At 38.5% G+C, this 17,223-nt stretch overlaps 1 protein-coding gene across 1 annotated transcript in view; it reads left to right on the forward strand.

Annotated features, from left to right (window-relative positions):
* LOC118235666 (alpha-2-macroglobulin-like) overlaps window positions 1-17,223 on the forward strand; it is a 29,267-nt gene that overhangs the window by 2,589 nt on the left and 9,455 nt on the right. The window contains exons 5-23 of the mRNA XM_035433260.1: window positions 6-26; window positions 174-342; window positions 561-639; window positions 742-850; window positions 1,586-1,685; window positions 2,296-2,429; window positions 3,055-3,210; window positions 6,352-6,561; window positions 6,813-6,876; window positions 7,044-7,189; window positions 8,118-8,267; window positions 8,950-9,120; window positions 9,640-9,736; window positions 10,658-10,787; window positions 11,935-12,160; window positions 13,181-13,307; window positions 13,563-13,684; window positions 14,806-14,857; window positions 15,299-15,382. Of these exons, the coding sequence (XP_035289151.1) occupies window positions 6-26; window positions 174-342; window positions 561-639; window positions 742-850; window positions 1,586-1,685; window positions 2,296-2,429; window positions 3,055-3,210; window positions 6,352-6,561; window positions 6,813-6,876; window positions 7,044-7,189; window positions 8,118-8,267; window positions 8,950-9,120; window positions 9,640-9,736; window positions 10,658-10,787; window positions 11,935-12,160; window positions 13,181-13,307; window positions 13,563-13,684; window positions 14,806-14,857; window positions 15,299-15,382 (2,347 nt within the window). The remainder of the gene's footprint in view (window positions 1-5; window positions 27-173; window positions 343-560; window positions 640-741; window positions 851-1,585; window positions 1,686-2,295; window positions 2,430-3,054; window positions 3,211-6,351; window positions 6,562-6,812; window positions 6,877-7,043; window positions 7,190-8,117; window positions 8,268-8,949; window positions 9,121-9,639; window positions 9,737-10,657; window positions 10,788-11,934; window positions 12,161-13,180; window positions 13,308-13,562; window positions 13,685-14,805; window positions 14,858-15,298; window positions 15,383-17,223) is intronic.

Here is a 17,223-nt window from a genome sequence, read left to right on the forward strand (position 1 = left end):
TTCAGTACCAGACTGTTGAGTTGCAGGTATGGAACCCTGAATACAGGAACAATTTGCATGGGTTGCTCACTCCACATGGGAAATCATATATAAATCAGTCTGACTGTTCATCCATCACTGTCTCTCTTTGAAAATTCAGTCTGTACCTCAATACTGTACCTCTTCTTTTACAGGACCCTAATTCAAATCGCATTGCCCAGTGGTTGAACCAGTCAATCACCACTGGAATTCTGGACCTGTCCCATCCCACAACACTTGAGGCCAAGCACGGCATCTACACCATCTCAGCCTGGACAAAGAGGGGCATTAAGACCACCCAGACTTTTGAAATCATTGAATATGGTAATGAGGTGTTTTTGTGGTCACAGAGATGTTTTATGCTGAATCAGATGTGATGAGGATACCATCGGAATCTGTGTATCTGATTCAGCAAAAAAACTTATGCCTTTAAGGCTATGGTCCTTTTTCTGAGAATTTTGGGTAAAATGCAAAATATGCCCTTTACATAAATACTTGGGCGCCACTGAAGCTTATTTTAGTTTGTTTTTGATTTATTTTAGTTCTGCCGAAGTTTGAGGTTACAGTCCACCTCCCTCATGTCATATTTGACAGAAAAGCACCAGTAAAGATTTGTGGGAAGTAAGTAAGAGAAGCTGTATCTGCTTAGTCTAAGATGAAATTTTCTCTCATCTGTTGCAGTAGGAGTGTGATCTTAGTTAATGGCTTTGTGTTTTTGACCAGGTACACCTATGGGAAGCCTGTCCTGGGTTCAGTGAAGGCAAAGGTGTGCAGCAAGTCTCCGACGTACCACTGGTCATATTCTGCTGTTTGCATGGAATACACTATGAGGGTGAGGAAACAGTGATGGAGGTGCAGCACCAGTGGATGTGAAGGCATACCTTTCTAATAAATTGAACCGGTGGTCTTATATTACACCCAATATATTCCCTAAAATGGTCAGATTTCATGATATGTGTCACGCATTTAGACATGAATTAACTGCATACAGGAATTTATTATCCATGAGAGATGGGTCACTCATGCCCATTCACACATGATTTCACCAAACAACCTGGTGGTTGGGGGGTCAAGTGGTGCAATATCAGAGTGAAAACCCCTGTCAAAGCTGTTAACTGGCTCCAATAAAACATTCCAAACAGTAATGAAAACAAAAAAGTACATTAAGGCAACAGTGCATATATAATGCAGTCCATAAGTATTCGGACAGTGAAACTATTTTTTGTTGAATTTGAAGTGAAACAATGAATATGATGTTAAAATGCAAACTATTAGCTTTAATGAAGCAATCCTGTAACAAAGTTATTTATTTATTTTATTTTTTTGGAGGACTACACAACGTGCAGATGCCTGATTGACCAGAACAGTTGCTATTGTTCAGTAAGAGGGGAAATAATTATATCAACTGAAATCATCCATAGTACAGCTAGTTATCATTTGTTCAGTTTACATGCCATGTGGCTACCTATTTAGCCAGTACTAGCATGGATAACCAACTAGTAACTTTTAACCTGGCTCTTACGATTATGCTTTGGATATTGCTGACCCCTACCATTGTTTAACCTAGACTGACAAGACTGGATGTGCAACAAACATCATCAATGCGACAAGCATTGTATCTGCCGAAAGCCTTACTGTGGAGTGTGAAATGGAGGAAGATGGAACAGGTGGGAATGTTTGTGATTCTTTCTTTTACTATTCATTTTTATTTTGATCTAAAACCATTCTCTCAGAGAAAAAAAAGATCTTTCATCAAAATGAATCCCTAGCAACTGTCTGGATGAACACATCAATTTCACAAAAGGAAATAAAACATGTACTGAAATAACTATGAGTACAAAACAAATTCAGAAATTCTGTTTGAGTTGTTACTTGCAGTGAACAGAAATACTTTCAAGGAAGAAATTTGCTTTCCTTGATTTTTTGACATTTCAGCTTCTGTGTTTTTGTTTGTTTGTTTGTTTGTTTTTGTTTTTGTTCATTGGCCCAGATGGTATTTGTATGTGATGAAGGATTTTTTAGACAGAAATGCAATAATATATATATTTTTAAAACCCAGAGTAAACTTTTCCTTATAAATAAAATTGCAGAATACTTGCATCCTGCATACAAATGTATTGGCAGTGTTTTTAATTTTAATTTTTAGAAATGGCTTTAAAATTATTTTAAAATAATGGCAGCGATGGGCTGAGTTTTTGCGCAATAATTCAGGATTTTCTGTGCAATGATATTTTGGTGTCAGACAGCAACTGGACAATAACCATCTGGTTTTATTAGGTGTTGTTTTGAAAGGCTCTGGCAGTACAAAGTTCATCCCAGATAAACTGAAAAACAACAACAAACAAAAAATTAAAATAGATTTTCAAGACACTCCTTCAACTTTCAAGCCTGGAATAAACTGTGACGGAAAGGTAACCACCCTCTTTTTCCCAAGGTTCATTTTCGGAGGTGCGGTGATACCATACAATGCCATAATACACTACGTTTTCTCTTATAAATTAAAAACTAATGATTTTTCCTTTGTTCCACTTTACAAATTTCAATTTGTCAATGCTTATGGCATTGAATTGGTGCAAAATCTTCAGCTTGCATAATGGAACGATGACCACAAAATTTAGTTTCTTATTTTACCAGAAGTGTGCACAAACTGGCTTTCATAGTCATGATGTTGTTTTGACAGTGTATTGGTGTACAGTTAGTGCAGTAATCTTTTGTAAGTAGACAATTAATATATTTTGTACCTGATAAGAAATTACAGCTTTAACTTGGCATGCCTTTATGGAGAATGTCTGGAAGGTTCCAATGTTTGCAGTGTAACAGTTTTAAACTATTCACTGAATAAATTGTGTTTGTGTAGAATCCACAATGCGACTCTGAGAGTCACATTACTGATTTAAAAATTACTGGCAGGAAAGCAATGAGTGATACATGCCCACATATGCAAGAGAAGAGTCATTACTGGGCTTTTGAGTTTGTTTCAGTTTGATGGCTGTTGCAGTAAAGCACTTGCTGAAATTCATTTGTCATACTTTTCAGATCATTGTGAAAGGTGCCCCCTCCTCTATTGCCAACAAGACCATCCTCCTCCACGGACCCGGGGCTGCTAATTGGACATTGACTTCTGACGATGAGGGTGTGGCCCACTTTTCACTAGATACCAGCTCTTGGTTGGATACAAGTGTCCGCCTACATGTAAGACCCCCTTCCCCTCCATTTATTTTTGCCTTATATGTTTTTTCCTGCTGTGTGATTGATGCCAGCTCAGTCACCCTCACACACTTCAGGGCTGAGGACAGGTTGTGTGAGTGGGCCCACACAGTGACATAAATAAATTCCTATTCATAAACTGTAAAACACAAATGGACAAAATGACTGTGATATTTCCCATTGACTTTCCATGAACAGTGGTCTGAAGCCACGGAAGCACAGTTTTTGTACCGCCTTGTCGTAGGTGTTTTTTGTACCGTCACCTATCAAGCAATCACTGTGGGCATAATAAGTAAGCTCATTCATGAGACACAAAATCATACATAGCAACAAGGTTGCTCTTTCTCTTAGCTTAAGCGTTCTTAAAAATTTTGTGAATAGATTTTAAGAAGCTGTTTGCTGGGAGCTTTTAGTGCCCCTGAGGAGAAGTCTTAGTGGTAAGATAAAATGTTTTGTGAATACACCCAGGGAACCAAGCTTAAAGAACTAAGCCTGATCTTGGCCCGTGGCTCCAATTGCATATAAATCAGCCATATAATTATTAACTCTTTTAACTTGTTTTCAAAGTTGTTATATATTTCCTGGTGTCTGATGAGAGTATCAAATCATTTCTTTCTCTTTTATTGATGAAAGGACTGTTAAATTTTTTATGAACATGATACCTAAGTCAAATGTGCCCACCACACATTCAGTTAATGATCTTGTGTAACATTTTAATTGTTGAGCTAAAAACCGTATTGATGAGATTGCACCTCTTAAGGCCAGGTTATCTCTGGAAATGGCATTGATGGCAATGTTGAATCACGGTTCTAGTTACTGGCTTCATTTAGGCCAACCATTCCGTAAATACGGAATGTCCCTTATTTGGACAATAGAATAGTTGTTCCGTATTTAGCTCATGGCTATGGGACACATTTTCATCCGTATCTTTGAACGATTGCATTTGTAGTAACCGTTGTTTTGAATACAATTCAATAGTTAGCTAGCTAGCTAGTTGGGATAATAAGCATGCTGTGAAACCATTCTGACCTAAAACCCAGACAAGTGACGGCAAACCGATCATGAAGCTAGCTGGCATTCAAATCTGGTTTCAGAGAGTCTTAGAAAGACGCCATGTCTACACTGCGTGACCAAACTATTTTAAAAAGACGGGTGCCAGGGAGGTGAATTTGACTGAGTTAAGATTTCATACAGTTTTCTTAAATAATGTAATGACAAAATTGACCAAAATTGGTGCAAATTGAGAAGGAACTATTTTTTCTCGATAGAATCATTGTTTTCATAGAAATAACAACGAGAGGTTTTTGCTTAACAACGGTCAAATAGAACTACCAACCAGTTTTTTAATAACAACGGTCAAAATAGAACTACCAGCAAGAGTTTTGCTTGACAACAGTAAAATAATATGCCCAAACGGCCATGGAAGAATATTTCAATTTCAAGTGATTAAGTTGATAAAAATCAATAAATATTAAAGTAACCATATATAGTCATTGTTGGTAACCCGTTATATAAGTGGAATAAACCCCTCCGGGCTGACCCGTTATTGAAAAATAATGTACTTTATGGGTGGTTAAGCAACCTTGGTTTCGCGTTGGCCGCATCACCACCCCGTCCTACATTATTTTCCAATAACAGGACAGCCCATTGTGGTTTGTCTCTCGTCAGTCTGGTGTTTTCGCAAGTGCACAAAAAACGCTGTTATTAAACCTTTGTTGAAAAAGAGTTATCTAGATTCTTCAGATATCAGTAATAAACTGATTTCAAATGACTAATTTAACAAGGCGCAGCATGGTGCAGTGGGTAGCACTGTTGCCTCACAAGGTGCAAGATGGAGGTTTGTTTGAATCCTAGCCTTTTTGTGTGGAGTTTGCTAAAATCATGAATAATCTTAGGATGTACACAGACTCATATAAGTTTTCTATTCTTATACTTCTTGATCTTAGTGCTGCATTTGTCACTGTCGATCACATAATATTGTTGAATATTCTAGAAAAGTGGGTCTCAACTGGTTCATGTTCTCAACTGGTTCAGGACCTACCTACAGGACAGGAATTATTTTATTTCTATTGACATCTGTTTCTGAAAAAGTCAATATTTCATGCAGACTTCCACAGAGTTCAATCCTAGGCCCTCTCCTATTTAACGATAACATGAATGATATATAAATGATTGAATGTCCCATAATTTTCTACAGCTAAACAAAGATAAAACTGAGGTGATAATTATTGGTAGTACAGCTAAGAAGAAGAAATTAAGGTTCATTTTGATCCTTTGTCTCTACAGTATAAGGATCAAGCCAGAAATCTTTGTGTCATTGTGGATGCCAACCTTAATTTTAACAGCTATATCAATAGCGTCACAGGATCAACTTTTTATCACCCAAAAAAATCTGGTGCAACTTTTGTTACCAGTAGGTTGTACTACTCCAAAGGCCTCTTCTCTAGTCTCCCCCAGAAAACTATAAGATGACTCCAGCTCATCCAGAATGCTGCAGCGAGAATTATGACGGGATACTAGGGAAATTTATCACTTTACATCTGTGCTAAGATCGCTGCATTGGCTTCCTGTATCCAAAAGAATTGATTTAAATATTTTATTCCTTGTTTATACAGCATTGAATGGCCTGGCTCCACAGTATATTTCTGACCTGCTTGTGGGTTATGAACCAACCAGGTCTCTGAGGTCATCTGGCACGGCTCTTTTAGTAGTCCCTAGGGCAAAATCTAGTTATTATGTGCCCAGATGCTGGAACAGCCTTCCTGATTACTTAAGATGGTCTCCAACTCTTGCTGTTTTTAAGAGTGGGCTCAAATTATTCATTTTTTTCCATGAGCTTTCACTTGTGTGCTTCCTTTTCTATGTATGGCTTATGCATTTTCTCACTTTTTTCTTTTTATTTCATATATATGTGCAGTATATACAAGAGTGTGTTTGCTTATCTGTGTATACTTTATGCATTTTTTCACTTTGTTTTTTTCACTTTATTTTATATATGCATATATGCATGTTTGCATTTTGTGTAAAGCACACTAGATTTACATGTGAATGAAATGTGATATAGAAATAAACTTGAAATTGAAACATTGAAATGTCCTCTTTTTCTTTCTGCCTCATTGAATACAGGCCCATTGTAAAGAGGAGTCAACGGGTGGACGCAGCATGTGCTCTGTATATCATACAGCCCGTATATTTTATTCAAAGAGCATGAGCTTTCTGAGCATCCAGCATGCAAAAGAACCGCTTCCTTGTGATCAGGACGGCCAGGTCCTGGCACGCTACATCATCCGAGGGGAGGAGCTTAAGGAGAAGAAGACTCTAGACTTTTTCTACTTGGTGAGTTCTTCTCTGGCTTTTTAATTTTGGTGAGGCCTAATTACGGCATTCATTTACCCTCATAATTTACACTGCCAGATTCACATATACAGTTTTGCTTTCTAAACGTGAAGGAGTTCATCAGGCTGAAAGAGTTTAATTGGTTTAGCTTTGCAGATCTCCTCCAGATAGAAGATGTTTTGATATTGATATTACATAACTGCCCACCTCCAGTTCAGCTAACTCCAGCTTACTCCTCTCCTGTCACCCAGGTGTTGTCCAAAGGGAGCATTGTGCAGTACGGGCATTCTAAAGTGACGCTGAATGCAGAAGAAGGTGACGATACTCTTGAGAAATGATTGCTCTTCTCAGCTGCATTATATTTCTAAGATGTTCAAAGAAGAACTTGGCCACTATGCCCCCATATCATGTTATGATGTGTAATACTGTGTCAGAGGCAAACATCTTACAGATAGAAACAGCCCATTTCATTTTTGTTCCAGTTAAGAGAGGGGAGTTGTCTTTCTCCCTGCAGCAGACTGAAGATCTGGCCCCTTATGCCCAGGTGGTGGTGTACACAGTGCTGCCTAATGGAGAGGTTGTGGCTGACAATTTCAACTTTCCCGTCCAGTTGTGCTTCAAGAACAAGGTAAACTCCACCTGATTTCAAGTGAGAACCATCACACAACCATTTAACAGGTCCACAGAAAGCATTCCATGGTTAGAACTCCCAGGACACCTTTGAAAAAGAGATGGAAACCTCAGTGCTACTCAGCTGGTAAAATAAAGGAGAAATAAATAAATTAAAATAAAAGAACATGAATATCCCAGAACAGCACACATTTTTATAAACCACACCATAAGATCAACCTTACTGTGTTTACCATTCACTATTTACTTAGACTCTAGGGAGAGAAAGGGACAAGGAGGCTGTGTAATAAAGTGAACAGTGTGGGTGGGCGATGTGTGTAACCCATATGGCTGCCAAGACTAAGTGATTTATTTCCCATCTTTTCCTTTTTTGCCTTTATTTTGAATAACCAATTGTGCCCTTCACTGTCTAGTGGTATCTGAAGCATCTGGTGCCCTTAAGGTAAATGCTGAAGTGTATACACTCATGCAAGGCACAAATTGCAAGCCAGTTTTATACCCTGCAGTCCAGATAGGTGTGTTTCTAACCGGTAGAGCATGTGGGCACCTGGAAACTCATGTAACCGCAAGCCAAGGGCTCTGCACAACTTAGACCTACCATACACCTGCCAGATCAAACCTGAGACTATAGGCCCCAGACTGAGCTTCTTTACAGCCTGAGCCACTCAGGAACCTACTTTCTCAACAGTGAGCAACCTTTCAAAGTGTGGTAACCTATCAGCAGGTTGTTTTGCTTACCATCTTTCACCAGTTTGGTTTACCTTTACTGTGAGAGGAGGAAGCAACACAGGAAGTGGTATTGTGTCTCACTCAGTAAGTGCTCTCCGAAGCTACAACCGCACAACATGGCAGAAAGGCCAGCAAGGTATAATGTATGGTTTTGTGTAATGTCCCTTCTTGCTTACTCTGTTTTTATTTTGTTTCAGGTGTCCCTCCAGTTCTCTTCCTCCCAGGAGCTCCCTGGGGAAAAGGTGTTCCTGCAGGTACAGGCCAAGCCAGGGTCACTGTGCTCCCTGAGGGCCATCGACCAGAGCGTCCTCCTGATGAGACCAGACAAGGAGCTGAGTGCACAGAAGGTTAGCAGAGACCCTGAGCAGCCCGACCCAATCACAGCCATGGGTGAATACATTTCAGAAAGGAATGTGTACTTTGTGATTTTAACCTTGTGTGGGAGTGTTGATTTAGCTTGTCCAACAGAGACAGAGACAGTATTTTCATATGGTCAAGGGTACTATCCTGTCCTCACTTTCTCTTTCACCTATTTTTTTTTTACTTTGTAACAGTGTTTTGTAATCCCATGTGGGATGGGCTACTTGAGTGGCATGCCACATAAATAAATAAATAAATAAATAAATAAATAAATAAATAAATAAATAAATAAATAAATAAATACTCATTATCACTCATTTTTTTCCTCGTATACACTGTCTCATCTTGATACAAAAAAAGTAGTAGCTTACCATTTATAACATGTTTACATACATATTTAAAGCATTAACAAGCCCTCCGTGTACTTTGTAAAGATATGCTAGCAATGTTCAACCATGAGCTATGGAGAACGTTTGCACAGAGGGCACATTTGCATCATGTTAGACGTTTTTTAATTGATTCATTTTAAAATTACTAAAAATCATTGGAAATGATTTGATATTATTTGGTCCTTTTTTGCCAAGCAGCTTATGGCTCTCTACCATTTTGATTATGCCCCCTCCTTTCTCACATTCCCACTTAAATATTTCTATTTCTGAACTTTTTCAGGTCTATGAGAAGTTGCCTGTCCAAAAGTTGTCTGAATATCTACATATTATCCAGGACAGTGATCCCGCTCCATGCCTTCGCCCTCGCCCATCAGAAGCAGATTGGTTCCATATACTCCCAGAACCATTTTATCATCATCGCCATAATGATGAGGTCTACGACATCTTTAGGGTATGCATCTTGAATAATGCCTCATGTTGGCTTCCTGAGGACACTCATAGCTGAATTTCAGTTTCATGGTGCTTTTGGTTTGGAATTTGAATGTATTTACTACCTGCAGCTTTTTGCTTAGTGGATCAAATTAAGTGGTATTGTATTGCTAAAAAATCACATCCATAATTTAAAAAAACAAATTGTAATCTCAAGTTCCAAGCCACAAGGTTAGTGCTGCTCTCTACTGAAGAGTTCCCATTGTACAGATTGTATGGCTCCCTTGTGTGTGCATGTTGTATTCAGAGGTAAACTGATAATTGGTTTGACTTGTTGTGGCAAACTATGTGTCTGAGGTTGTTCAAAAATTCCCCACCTATGTAGGTGGATAATACATGAAATGTAATCTGTGTAAATCACCTTAAATAAAGGTGCTGAGTAAATAATGTAAAATGCCATCCTATTAGAGTCTGCCTAGCAGACATGATTTTTGTCTGGGTCAATGTAGTGATGAACATTTCAACTTTTCATATTTTAAAGGAAATTGGTGTTAAGGCCTTGACAAACTCAGACATGAAAAAACCTGTTCCATGCTTTCCCATGGGGGATGGCCGTTGGGAACCAATTGATATGCCAGGTATAGGTCTGGTGACCTTTCCCTTGCTTTTTCTGCTGAACTACTGTACAACTTAAAATCAAACTGCAAATCAAATGTATTTATCAGTTTTTCTTTACCTTGAATTCACCGAGGGACAAATTGAAACACCTAGTCTCACTATTGGACAACACTGATGTTATCCACTACTGCACATCACTCGGGAGTGTCCATGTAATGTCATAACAACAGGACGCTACATTTCAAGGGATTACAAGAGAATAAATAAACTTCATCTGTATGTGAGCTTTCAGTTACACATGAAGATGGCTGTCCTGGACCATTAAGCCAGAGAGGATTGCACCCCCATCATTAGGACCTTACTGGCTCTGCCTGTGTTAGAAGCGAGAAGTTTTTCTCAAGCGCCTGAAGTGGCATTTCCTGCTGGGGCAGTTGATTGCGTCACAGCTTTGGTCAAATTCAGACTGTGTCAGTGCCAGCTTAGTGTGTGACGCATAACTGGCCACTCAATGCTCTGGTTGATCAGGAGAATTCATTTTATCATTAATTGACAACTTTGTCAATTTAACAATACCCTGGCACAGTAGCTGAAACAAATAACAGTCAGTTGCTTACATGTGTTTTGGATGCAAGTGCTTGTGTGATGGTTTTCTGAATTAGAAGAGGGTGTTGCAACAATGACATTGGGCCACGTGTAATGTCTGTGTTCAATTTTCGTTCGATTTTTTTTGTTCATTTTTATAAGATTTTGATGCTTTTGTAGATGGTTATGGAACATATTACTGCATGGGGTATGCATGAAAAAAGGTCTTTTAATCATGCTTTCTTGCTTTAGTAATTAATATAGTTTAATTTGCTGAAAATTTGTTTAGATTATTACTATTTTTTTATTTTGCATGTGTTCCTTTCTTTATTTTATTTTGTTCTCTGGACACTGGGCAGATCTGATTATTCCACCTGTGCTATTGGCACGAAGAGTAGCATTTCGAGGTGAAGGAGCAAAACAACCACCCAAGGAGACCATTCGCACGTTCTTCCCCGAGACCTGGATCTGGGAGCTGGTACCGGTGGGGTGTGTATCACTGACCAAGGGACCCATCCTAGAGAGCATTTAGCCACACAAAGGATAGATAGATACACCCTAGGATAAATATCTGACTATCCACCATTTACTCTTTATTTATTTATTTATTTAAACTCTTCTTGTTATAGATCTGACTAACTACAGTATTACCAACAAGTGTTACAAAATAGTACCTTTTTCAATTATGAACATAAGATTGAAAATGTGATGATTTTGTATGTGTCACCTGATGCCCCACCAAAGCTATTTTTGCTTAAAATTTGGTATGCATTTGGTATGGTATGTATTTTCTCTCATAACAAATAAAACACACAATTTGCACATTTCACACACAAGATATGTTTATAAGTAGACTGATTTCATGTGAAGCCCAAAAATTGTACTATTAGATGCAATGAAGTGAAACCAGCAAAACGAAGCTCAGATTAATGACTCCAATTCTTCTTTCAATTAGAGTAGAAAAACTTGAAATGCAGTACTAGAAAAATGTCAGTGGAGATAAAAAAAGGACACTTGTGACAGTAATGGCCCAGGGAGATGCTTAGTGGTGATTTTTGTTTTTGGGTGTCATACTGTAGGAGTGATCCCAAAATAATCTGAACGCATTTTCTGAGACCACATCAGCCAGTCCACAGCACATAATTCTGCAAAGTTAACTGAAAGCATTGGGAGACATTCTGATTAGATTCCCTTGTGGTGTGAGATAATGTTATAATGAGAACATCCTCAACCTAATAACTTGTTTATTGTTCTAAGCACGTTTTGTCAAAGTCAGAATGACAGACAGATAAATGTTTGAGGCATGTCATATACAATCTCACTAGTAATATCCCCTGGTAGTTCATGTTTTGTGTCCATCACATCACATTATTAATGTAAATAGTATGTGTTGGGAAAACGCACTCTAAATTTCTTTTGATAGCTGATTGATAAGTATCTTAGATTTAGCGCAATTTCACTAATTTTCAAGTCATCTGGATATTTCATGCTATTTACAATATCAGCTGATTTATATGCTGTAAGCTACAATAATGGATCATTTACTTAACAGGGTTGAAGGTAAGCGTGGTCTGTCTGTGCTGTAGTCTGCATTTCTTGATGGGCTGTGCCCCCTTCTCCTTCTCCCTTCTTACAGAGATTCAGGCAGAGTAACAGTGGAGCAGACCGTCCCAGACACTATTACCAAATGGGCAGCAAGCGGGTTCTGCACCTCTCCAGCAGGATTCGGCCTGGCCACCAGCACAAGCCTCACGGCCTTCCAGCCCTTCTTTGTGAGCCTGACACTACCGTACTCCATCATCCGTGAAGAGGTGTTCCCACTGAAGGCCACGGTCTTCAACTACCTCTCCAAGTGCATCATGGTGAGGCACTGCTCGCTGCACAGCCATGGTTATACCATGGTCTGCTGTGGTTCCAACCAAAAATCAGTAAAGAATGTATTTATCTAAACATTGAGTGGTTAAGTATTGGAAGCATATATATGTATTCCAATGTTGGTTAAATCTCAGGTGATTGCTAATGATAGGGGTAATAAACCAAATAAGTCAATTGAATATTTCTCACAGAAATTAAAGACAAATCATGTTACTTATAAAGACATATATTCATTTTTACACTAATATGTTCACTAGATGCGTAAAAACCGACAAGCATAATACCTGATACACAAAGTGGATTAAAAAAAACATTACTTCAGCAAATTCAAATGTTCCATGTGGCGATCAGTGATTTTATAAGCCTCTGTAGAGAAGGAGGCATCATTATCTTGCAGTCTTAGAGAGTTGTGTCAGCCTCCATGTATTGATATTATATTATTATATTGAATCATATCATTAATTTGATTCAGGTTCCATATCACTTCCACCTTTCTGGTCTGTGGTGCCTGAAATGGGGGGGACTATGTATAAAACGTGCTGTGTCTGTATGGGTTTCTTCGGGGTACTCCGGTTTCCCACAGTCCAAAGACATGCTTGGTTAATTGGAGAGTCTGAATTGCCCCTGTGGTTGAATGGTGTGTTTGCCCTATGACGGACTGGCAAACTGTCCAGGCTGTATTCCTGTCTCTCGCGCAATGCATGCTGGGGTAGGTCAAGTACCCCCTGCGACCCTGACCAGAATGAGCAGGTATAGATAATGGACGGATGGATGAAACACAGTTTTGCAGTTTCAACAACAACTAAATCTAACTTGCCAATCTTAGTTTACCAAAGTCAAATGAAACAAAGCAGGTACTGATAATGGATGGATGGATCTGTCAGCAAGCCAAGAACTGCCACTGGTGAAAAAGAGAGACAGTGGGGGAAATGTGGCTTAGATGGGCTAATGAACTGTTCTCATCATCAATTCCCCTTCTTACTGTAAGTGGTTTTCCTGTTTCGCAGGTGCATGTCAGCCTGAGAGAGTCGGCACAGTTCACAGGCCAGCCGTGCGACGGCTGCCAGTACAGGCGATGTCTCTGTGGCGAGGAGAGTGAGACCTTCACCTGGGTCGTCACGGCAACCACTTTGGGTGAGTCACAGTGCCCCCTCAGCATGGCACATTATGGGCTCTACACTGGGCTTAGTGTTTACTTATGAAAATAATAATTAAAACATTCTTGGTTAAAAAATATATTATCTCTAAAGCCAATGTAATATTATTGTGTGTTGGATAGGTTTGGACTATAACTGAGAAGTACCCAGATTTTTTTTAAATGATTTTTTATCATTTTAGGACTCCTATCCTCTGGCAGCTTTTCATGTGGCTCTGTCTTTGCACTCTAAGGTCGGGTGAACATTACAGTAAGTGCAGAAGCCCTGAGCACTGAGGAGCTGTGTGGCAATGAGGTGGTCACCGTGCCTGAGAGGGGACAAATCGACACCGTTGTCCGTACACTGCTTGTGGAGGTGAGAAACCACATGGCCATATATTTATTAAAGAACTGACAACCCATGGGTGTAATGTGTTCCCAAAAGAATAACACCACTTTCTAATCTCCACTTTCCAGTAAGTTTAAAGGTTGTGTATGGCAACCAAAAGTAAAAAAAAAAAAAAATGATTGTGCTACCAAGTTAAATCAGTCAAATTAATTTGGTCACATTAATGGGGAGCCATGAGGTATCTTGTAGTAGTGGGTATAAAATATATAGACAATGTGGTAATCATTAAAATAGGAATTATTACTAGCTATCAAGTAGCTATCAAGATAGCTATAGAACCTTCTTAGTTGCTTCCTTGCTAGCAAGCTGTGTCCATTACTGTGTCCATTAGCTTTTCAGCAAGAGAGACCAACTCTCAAGGCAAAACTGGAAAAAATAAATGAGATTGGATTACTTAAATAAAAATAATGAATTTAGCAAACTGGTAAACTGCATCCACCAGTGTGCTAGATGACAGTAAACTAAACTAACACTAAACTAACCATCCATGTTCACATTCCTTCCTGATTCTCCCCATATTAGATCAACTAATTGTTTTTATAGAAATTCAATTGTACAGTTAGTCACTGAAACTTAAAACACAATTATTTTTATTTCAACATTTCAACTTTCACAATCATTTTCACTTCCAAATAATAGGTTTAGATAATCTGGGCTTCTTTGAGGTAAAATTGTATCTCGATATGATGCCGTTGAATACTTTTAACATGGAGAACAAAACCTTAAGAATGAAGCAGGCACTATCATAACTGATAGGAATGATCGAAAATAATTTGAAATGACCCATGCTGAAAAAGCCGGAATGATCTTTGTACTAAAACTTATTACAATCCACTTTTAAAGATGTATTTTGCTTTTTTAATATGAGTTTTACATGCAAATGTTGTAAAGATTATTCAACAATATACATTTATATGTGAAAAATATTGCGGAGTGACATGAAAAGTGTATATTTACTATTTCATATTTTACCATGTTTGGAACTGTACAGCTATGTTATAGAGTACAGTATTATGTTGAGGTTTTAGACAGGGTGTGTTTATGATGTGGGCTGATTCTCTGAATGTCCTGATCTCTCTCTTTTTCAGCCTGAGGGCACAGAACAGACCATCAGTCACAACGCACTGCTGTGTCCTCAAGGTCTCCCCTTTCCTCTCTCCTACAAATAGAAAAGCATCAATGCAAAAATGGAACCAATCAAGAACACATTTACATTTTTCATGTATATGAAAATTTAACATGATGATATAGTGTTTATATAAAAAATAAGCATCAGTTAATAGTTTGGTGCATGCAATTTTAATTTATAGGAAGTGTTTTACTGTGAATTTAACTTAATGTAACTTTTTTCTTTTTTTCAAAAAAAATTAGAAGTAAATGAAAACGCTTTTTATTATTATTATTATTATTATTATTATTATTATTATTATTATTTAACAATTTTACTCTTCAATGGAATCATCCCCTTAATAAGGAATATTACCAGCTGTGTGGGATTGTTTCTCAGTACAGTACAGTGATGACAGAAAAGTTGTGTGTGGTTCTTGAATCTTCCTCCCTGTTGGTTGTCTCTCTGTTCAGGCAGACCTGTGGAGAAGGCCATTTCCCTGGAGCTGCCAGAGGTTTTTGTGGATGGTTCTGCCAAGGCTTCTGTCTCAGTCCTGGGTGAGTAAATTCTCTCCTCCTTCTGGATATTTTATATGTGAAATCAAGACCAATTTAATGTCCACATTCAGCTCTGTCTGACCAGTTCACTCAGAATTGTGGGAGTAAAGGATTCCAGTCCTCCTATGTGTCTAGGAGGCAGTTCTGTGATATCGATAAAACTGCTGTTGATGAGTGTGGAAGCAGGTGTGTTTTCTCTAATTCCTATTATTTTACTGCAAAAGAAAGTCATGAAATGAAATCATTACTGCTAAGAGAAGCTGGAATTTGAGCTTTAGTTGCTGCATGATTATTGGTTAGATCAGCAAATGTTTTGAATAGGAAATGGGGATTATTCTGATTTTTTTTTAGCTTTGAAAAGTAAGTAGACCTTGAATTGGAGAGAGAATGCTTATAGGCACCAAGGCTCTCTTTCCATGCTAGGTGATATACCTTCAGTTTAGTGGAACGCCACTTACGTTCCAGTTGACAAAACTGTTTAAGAGTCCATGTATGTTCAGTATACCAAGGTGCAAGTCTCTTCTCAATAACTGTTTTACTTTAAAATGGAGCAGCTGCATCAAGGGTTTTATGTAGTGCAAATGCCAATCCCTCGGCTAGATCATTGATAGACAAGGAGGAAGCTGAAACATCTAAATCAAAGTACTCCAAAATGGTTTTAATAAAGTTTGTAGCTGTGGTAGTAGTAATAGTGTGACCTAAGTACATCTTAGGTTCAGATGTTATGGGGTGAGCCAAGTGTATGTGGGTGGATTACAACATCAGGAGACTACGACCTTAACAGATATTGTGCTGCACAGTTGAGTATTTCCTTAATATTTGAATTTAAAGCTGATTATATTTGCTCATGACTGACACCCATCCATGTGAAATAGAATGTTTCTTCACATTTGAAGTGTAATTCCTTATTCACCATGTATGCAAAAGTATAAAATAATGCACATCCACAGAATAATTTATTGTAACATTTGGTTTTGGTAATCATGTGACATCATGGCCATAACATTTTCATTACAAAATTGGTTTATGATAAGGGACTAATGATAATTTGGTTTGTGGGTATGGGCACCATGCTCTGGTGCATAGATGAGCCCCACAGTCTTGGACTGTGGCCGGTAGACTTGGCGGGGGGGCAAAGCACTACAGCTGATTACATTGCCCAGTGTCAGGGTCTGGGCCCTGGTCTTGAATCAAGCAGCGGCCGCTGCGGTAAGCGCTCTTGGCTGTAACTACAAGACCAGGCTAGAGCTAGATGAACCCAGCTGTAGAGATGGCACAAAAATAGAAAATCTAAAAGGTTTTACTTGGCATAAAAGTAGTAATGAAAAAGGAAACTAAAAAAAAAACCAACAAAGGTTCAGAAACTGCATAAATAAATCCCAATACAAAGCCAAGGCAACTTGAGAAATAAGCAGCAAGCAACACAATGGCTTGAACTCATGCCAAGGCTGAGCAGGCTGAACGCAATATAAGCACCTTATAAGCACAGGTTATTCAAGCACACGAACAATTAGCAAGCCAAGATAAGAATGATCATTCCTGGTAGCCTGCAATCTCATTAAACTCTGGTGGGGATGACTTCCCCTGGTGGACAGCAGGATAAAAAAACCTGACATAGGTGGGTTCAGTCGCTCCGCACTCATCTGGTGACCCTGAAAAAAATAGGTTTCGATAATCAGTAAATTAATTCCACTAAACAATCAAAGTCTAAGGATCATAACAACAGAAGATTTAGTAGTTTAGTATGTAACATATAAGTTGTAATTTTGATTCCCAGGTTGGACTTTATTGTTGTGCTTTTGAGCAAGGTACTTAACCTGATTTGCTTAACCTAACCTGCT

The sequence above is a fragment of the Anguilla anguilla genome, chromosome 9 (genome assembly GCF_013347855.1).
Source record: "Anguilla anguilla isolate fAngAng1 chromosome 9, fAngAng1.pri, whole genome shotgun sequence".
In the NCBI taxonomy this organism is placed as follows: Eukaryota; Metazoa; Chordata; class Actinopteri; order Anguilliformes; family Anguillidae; genus Anguilla; species Anguilla anguilla.